Consider the following 6,626-nt stretch of genomic DNA (forward strand, 5'->3'; position numbering starts at 1 on the left):
TTCGCGGAGTGGGATTCTTGACGTGACAGGCCCATGGTGGTTCTGGCTGTATGGTGAACCCTGAATGCAGTAGAATGATAGGCTGTGAGCGGAAATTGGGACGCGGTGTTTCCATGGGTTTGAAGAGAGCAATTCGTGATGCGAGCATCTGGTGCCAACACGGTGACGCTGGTCCTGGACCGGGCGGGGATGTTGTCGAGAGCGAGGCGAAGGGGGAGGGAGTCGGATTACGAAATGATGAGATTGCTTACCACGGCCAGAGCTACCCAGACAAATGGGCGATGTGGTCCAATCCCTCTGCGACAAAAGCGACGGCGGTCGCTGCGGGACGACATCGCGCGACCGGACGCAACGGGTCGGGATGCACGATGAGTGAGCGGGCAAGCGAGCCTTAGAAGCCGGGTCGACGGGGAGGACAGTTTGGTCGGGAAGACTGCGGAGCTTTCCAGATAAGGAGCAGGGATGTTACCAGCCAAACTCCCGACACCGACGCTAATGGAATGTGCTGGTGCGGCCCCGGTGGTTGTCCCCACAAGGTCAATGGGCTGACACTAACCGAGGCATGCCGGTAATCGCGGCGGACTAGATGGCGGTATGAGCGTAGATTCGTGTGCTAGCGATGCAAAAGCACGAAAGATGTCACGGGAGGTGGAAGATGAGATCCTCCAGGAAACCCCCCAACGCCAAATAAGGGCGCAGGTTGACGTAGAGTTTACGGCTTGCTTGTCCGCGGGGACGCCGCCGCAGCCGTTTGCGACCATCCCCTTCTCCCGCGACCCCGATTTAGTCGACCGCGGCGACATTCTCGAACAGCTGCGCCGGCGATGTTCGTAAAAGATTAAATGAGCAGCGTGCGATCCTGCCCCAGGTCATTGCCCTTGATCAGCCTGGACTGGATTTGCTGCTCCGTCTCGCCGTCTCGCGCCGAGGTCGCCTCGTTCAGCATGATGATGGGGTTTGAGGATCAGGCGCGCGATGGCGACCCGTTGCTTCTCCCCACTGCTCAGGCGGAGGCCACGCGCTCCAACCTAGGTGTTGTGCCGTTTGCTGAAGCTTATGATGCGGTTGTGCGCCGCGCGGCAGGCCTCGTAGACCTCCTCGTTGGTCGCGTTCTCGTTCGCGATTTTGTTGAAGAGAATTGTGTCCTGCGGTACAACCCCTATTTCCCGCCTCACCAAGTCAATGGTCACGTCCTTGACGTTGTGTCCGTCCATGTTGATGCTGCGCTTCGTTCGCGCCGCCACCCTCGGTGTGGCCGTTGAGCAGTATTGGCAGCCGCGACCCTACGGGGGGCCCCTCCTCGCCGGGGCGGTCGGGCTCCACGGAGGACAAGCGAGCGGCCGTCGACCACATCACTACGCTTTAGCAACGACCTAGCAGACCCGCTCGAGGGTGTGCAGATGGGGTAATAGAGTACCGAAAGTCGCGGAGGGAAGTACAAGGAAGTCGCGGTACATGGGCATACGGTGCAAGAGGGACGAAGCCATAGTGTAGAGGAGCAGGTGCCTGGCCGTGGAGCCCTTTTCTATCCAGAACGAGCTGCTGACGCCCACGTAAGTTCCCCCGCCATAATCCTCCTTTTCTAATGACAAAGTTTGATATGATTCATCCATCCAATGCTGACAACTGCCTTTCCGCATAGTCTCAAGCTGAAGCGTCCGCAGACTGCTAGGGCGTTTAGGAGCGAGATCGGCCGCATGTATGCCGAGATCAACTCGCAGCCCGGGGCCAAGGCCAAGTTGTAAAATAGAAGCAAACGGGCCCGCTATGGAAGATGTATCAACAAAATATTTTGTCGTCCATCATCTCTCCGTATCTTGCGCGACTATGGCGGCTTTCGCCTGAATATATACCGAGGCCAAATACTTGACTCCTGCTTACGTCCCGCGCTTGTCGCTGCGGTCCTGGTTGCTGACAAACACCACCAGCACGGCGGCATATCTAGGTGATCAAATAATGAATCAGCAGAAACGTCACCTAAAGTAGCCTCAGCGTCAAGGTCGTGGCAGTCTTTCTTACGCTGCAGTCGCTGCAAAGACCTCAGGCCGCCTAGCGTTTATGATGAGCCCGAGGCTGATGGCGAATAGACCCGTGAAGCCGGCAATCATGAGCGCCTTTATCAGGGGCGCGTCAACGTAAAGGAAGCCGGTGATTGAGCCGACCAGCAGCGCCACGGCGATGAAGATGCTGGTGAGATTCGCCACCGTCGATATGGTTCTCTCCTAGAACCAACCGACCCTAAACCCGCCGTCATAGGACTCGACTCTCTAAATCCCAAGGGGTTCTCCTTTTAGTCTCGCTGACAGCTTTACATCTGAAGAATTAAGGACGCATTCAGGGGAACGGGGTCAGAATTTACCGCTGCTGGCCAATGGCGTCGCAGCAACTCGGACAAGTAGTCGTGGTCCTTTGGGGTCTTGATGGCCACGAGATCGGACTCGTCGTCGAGGAAGAGACCCGGCAGCCCTCCCAGGCGTCGGGTGGGCTTGGTGAGCCAGCTCCTGTACGCACCTACGACCCTTTTATTTGGCCGGGCTAAGTTTGAGATGCGGTGCTGTAGGTCGAGCGCTTCATCTGCTCGCAGAAGTTCACTCATCGACTTGTCAATCGCCACCGCCGTGGATGTCAAGAGACCGGGCCTGCAATCCTGCAAAAAAAGGGGACAACTGTGTCTCACGGTATTCTTTGATTGCTACCTGCAGCTCCTTGAGCATGCGCATCTGTTCCTTTGCCTCGGGCCGTCCGTTCGGGTCCCTGTCTTGTTCGACGAGCGCCTCCCAGCTCCTCATGGCCTGCAGCACCGTAGCAAAAGTGCCGCTAGCGCAGCCGGCAGTCGCCGTATCCGATCACCCGTTGCGCATCGATCAGAAAGGCATTGGGCTAAGCGATGGCGTATTGGTTACCTGGGGCTTGCACAGGATGCTGTGGCTGCCGCCGGCGTACCGACCGGGAGAGTCGGCCGTGATGCGATCGATGCTGGCTATCGGGACCCAGTCGGGACGCGTCGTCCTCATCGGTCTCGCCGATAGCAACCTTCTCATCTAGCTCGTCTCTCTAGTCTTGATTTCCATAAATATATAACTATTTATCTCTATCTCTTTGCTTTAAAAGGGTCCAAGGGGGTACTCTGAATTTATATCTGTGCTATCGATGCTAGAATGTTCGATGACGTTAACCCAAGGCTCGTTGTTGCCCCGCTGTGCGTGGTGGCGAATTGCCAACTCAACGCTCTGATTCTTCCTCTCGGGTTAACCGTCGATGGCGGCCTTGGATGCTTGAAGCAGTACGTCGACTAATGTCACAATTGTAGCATGAACCGGCGGAACAATCAACTCCTTATCAGCATGAGCGTAATCACGATTGACTTCGTGACGGCGCTCCCAACTGTACCCTCAGCAGGCACCCCCTAACACTACAACGGTTTCGATGCCTATAACGCGCTGATGACCGTCACCTGCAAGACGTCGAAGCGCACCATGATTCTGCCCCGCTATAGTGAGTATTCAGCCTGCGACATGCGAAGCGGTGCTTGTCGTCGTGCACGTCACGAAGGTACTCGCTCATAAAAGGCTGTGGGATGACAAGGCGTTCCCGACCGTTGTTGTTATTCAGACCGGCTGCGCAAGTCTCCGAACGACCCGCTGCCGCAACAGCATCAAGAGCCGGAGCCCCCAGAGGACATCAACGGCGAGCCAGAGTGGGAAGTCGACATGGTATTGGCATCCCGGGTTACTGGTAAAGCAAAGAAGCTGCAATATCAGGTCAGCTGGAAAGGATGCGACCCCGATGACCAGTGGTATTTGGCGGAGAACTTCAAGAACGCTGCCATCGCGTTGGAGGCGTTCCACTTGAATACCCAGAGGCCTCAGGACCGCCAGTCAACCTGCGAGATTGGATCAGAGCAGCAGCAGAAGACAGGCACCCGGAGGATCGGGACAATGACAACGTGGCAGAACATGTGGGAGTAACAAAAAAAGAGGCCAACGCGGCACAAATAAAGCCTCGAGCACCGCGTACGCGATACTCGGGCTTGAGAGGGGGTAGTATGACGGCCCAGGGCAATTCACCGCACGCCGCAGGCATCCACGTGAGCACGCGCCGCGGAATAGCCCGTGCGACAAGGCACCGCACCACCTTTTCTCCTCGCATCGCGCCGCCCGCCAACCTTACGATGGTTAGGCGTCTTTTTCGACCAAAGGCTTAACTTCGGGCCGCACGTGGACAACAGGGCTGCAAAAGCCCTAAACGTTGCCAACCACCTCCGGAGGCTTACCCATTCGGTGGGAGGGCTACCAGCGCACTCGGTACATAAAGCCGTCACAACGGTTATTATCCCAACGGCACTATACGGGGCCGAAGTGTGGTACAAGGGTAAAACCAAGCCACACCCATACAAGCCTGCATATCAGCAACGCATCCGCCAAGGCCATTTAATCGAGTGGGTTAATAAAGCTTTAGCCACGTCTCTCCAGGCAGTTGTTCCGGCATAGAAACCATACTGGTAAAAGCTTTACACTACGAATCCGGTGTGACGATCTGGGTCAAGGCCCACAGGCCTTGACCCACACGGTGGACTATCATCAAGACGCGCTGAACGCGCGCCGAACACCGGAATCCCTTCTTTTCCTTCCCTTCTCCCTCAGATTAGAATCTTCGTTCGTAGCGCCAATTGACTGTGTTCTAGTCCTCGACCATGGCCGTGACATCCGGCATCCCAAACGCCGAAGCGCTTTTGGAACAAGTCCGCTTCCGGTTTGCGGCTCGCATTAATACGGTTCCGGAAAATCACCCCTTAGCCGCAGCGGCCAAGCCGACTGTTAACGCCTGAGGGCCTAGGGCGGGCCTACCCGGCAGGCATACGACCTGTTTACAAAGGACAGCCGAACTGCTCCCGGCCTGCGCTCGCCCGGCCTACCTCCCTTATAGATATACGGGGGCCACGGTAACCACACAAGAGAAGCGTACAGCTGCTATAGCCTTTATGGCGTGGCTAAACACCCTCCCTTCCACGGACGTTATAATATATAGCGACGGGTCCAAAGCAGACGATGGAGCAGTTGGATACGGCTGGGTAATACACCAAGCCGGCCAACAAAAACTTTCCGGGCACGGCAGGCTGGCGCACCCTGCCGAAGTATTCGACGGCGAGGCGGAAGGGGCCCGGATGGGCCTCCGCAAAGCTATTTGGAACTTCCGCAACTGCACCTACCACTTATGCCTTGACAACACGTCGGCGGCCAACGGCTTCTTAAGCACGGCCCCCGATAGTTCGCAAGGGGCCTTTAAGGAGGCCCATTGTTTTATGGACAAATACCGGGTACACGTTCGGTGGTCTCTAGGACATACGGGAATCCCCGGGAACGAGGTGTGACGGTCCAAGCGTGTGTGGTGCACGTACCCACAACCTTTGGGATTTAGCTCGGAGAACCCCGCTTGTCACCTCGTAGATAGATTCCTTTCCCCCCATCTGTAATAGACTGTTCGTGAGGAGAGCAGAATGCACGGCGACCGTGACACGAGGAAGCCGATGCCGAAGCAAAACTAGGCACGGCCCTCCCGATACCCCAACACGCCAGGCCAACAGTGGCCGGCGTTAAAGCTTTAGCCAGGAAAATGGCCCGGGACGCCCGGAACGCCTGGTTCGAAAATTGTAACGTGCTGTGCACTAGAAGGGGTTCTCCAGGGGAGATCTCAGAGGTTCAGGTCACTCAGCGGCCTGGAAGGTGTGCAAGGTGAGTGTGCAAGGTGATAGTGCATTCAGTGGATGAACCATTAAACACAAGAACGGTTGCGTGCCCTCCAGATCCCCTTGACAGAGGGTCTTGCAAGCCCTACTTATACATGATGCTGTAGCGGCCTCCGGCCACCACGCTGTGATCCTTCTTTGGGGCTTGGACATGGTGGCTTGCCACGCCGCAAGCCTTCCCTTGGGAGGCCCGAAGCCTAACACAAGGTTCCTAACTTTCTCTTGGGATGCTGAACCGTATTGGCGTAGCCTTTGAGCTTCTCTGGAGGCTCGCCAGCCCCTGAACCCTGTCTGGGGGGCGTTCACCCTGTGGGGTGTTACAAAAATAACCTTCTGGAACGATACAAGGTTATAGGCCTTCCGTCGATCCCACAGCATACACCCGACGCTTTGCAACTACACCGGAGGGTATTGCAACGGCTAATAGCCGCACGTACAGGCCACGGGGATTTCGACTGGTACCACCGGAAGTTCAAACACGAGGACGATAACCCGTGCCTCTGCAGGAGAAACAAATCCCCTTCACACCCTGTTTTCTGCAACCTGGCCAGGGCAGCAGAAAACAAATGGCCTATCGCGGACCCCGCCCCGTCCTTTGACAGGCCTGGGTACTGGAAACGGCTGTTACAAAAGCCCCTCCTTTTTGCTTCGTTCGTCGAAGCCACGAACTACTATACTATCGCCGGACGATAGCGACAAGGCCCAAAACGCCTACACATAACCCATTTCCTACTTTGTCTACCCCTTATACCTCTTGCTCTTCCCTTTGCACTTATTTCCCTTTTCCTGTGCACTTCTACATTTTCCTTTGTACTACCTGGACCAACAGTAGGCTCGTCGGTCCCCCACAACCCCGGCCGGACCTAGGGGTGGTTATAAA

General features: G+C 56.4%; 3 protein-coding genes across 3 annotated transcripts; 2 read left to right on the forward strand and 1 right to left on the reverse strand.

Moving 5' to 3' along the window:
* Window positions 1–549: 549 nt before the first annotated feature.
* On the forward strand, window positions 550–1,745 carry GGTG_13807 (hypothetical protein; the record flags this gene model as incomplete). The annotated part of the gene is made up of 4 exons (XM_009231728.1): window positions 550–830; window positions 887–1,100; window positions 1,534–1,553; window positions 1,643–1,745. The coding sequence occupies exons 1-4, from the start codon at window positions 595–597 to the stop codon at window positions 1,743–1,745; spliced, it is 573 nt and encodes a 190-aa protein (XP_009229992.1). The 5' UTR covers window positions 550–594.
* On the reverse strand, window positions 1,596–3,014 carry GGTG_13808 (hypothetical protein; the record flags this gene model as incomplete). The annotated part of the gene is made up of 6 exons (XM_009231729.1): window positions 1,596–1,941; window positions 2,020–2,187; window positions 2,245–2,267; window positions 2,360–2,574; window positions 2,678–2,792; window positions 2,904–3,014. 6 exons carry the CDS (start codon window positions 3,012–3,014, stop codon window positions 1,878–1,880), a joined length of 696 nt encoding a protein of 231 aa, XP_009229993.1. The 3' UTR covers window positions 1,596–1,877.
* A 330-nt stretch (window positions 3,015–3,344) lies between these two features.
* GGTG_13809 (hypothetical protein) lies at window positions 3,345–3,968 on the forward strand (the record flags this gene model as incomplete). Its single annotated transcript, XM_009231730.1, has 3 exons — window positions 3,345–3,386; window positions 3,462–3,495; window positions 3,613–3,968. The coding sequence occupies 3 exons, from the start codon at window positions 3,345–3,347 to the stop codon at window positions 3,966–3,968; spliced, it is 432 nt and encodes a 143-aa protein (XP_009229994.1).
* Between the last annotated feature and the right edge of the window lie 2,658 nt (window positions 3,969–6,626).

The sequence above is a fragment of the Gaeumannomyces tritici genome (assembly GCF_000145635.1).
Source record: "Gaeumannomyces tritici R3-111a-1 unplaced genomic scaffold supercont2.56, whole genome shotgun sequence".
NCBI lineage: Eukaryota > Fungi > Ascomycota > Sordariomycetes > Magnaporthales > Magnaporthaceae > Gaeumannomyces > Gaeumannomyces tritici.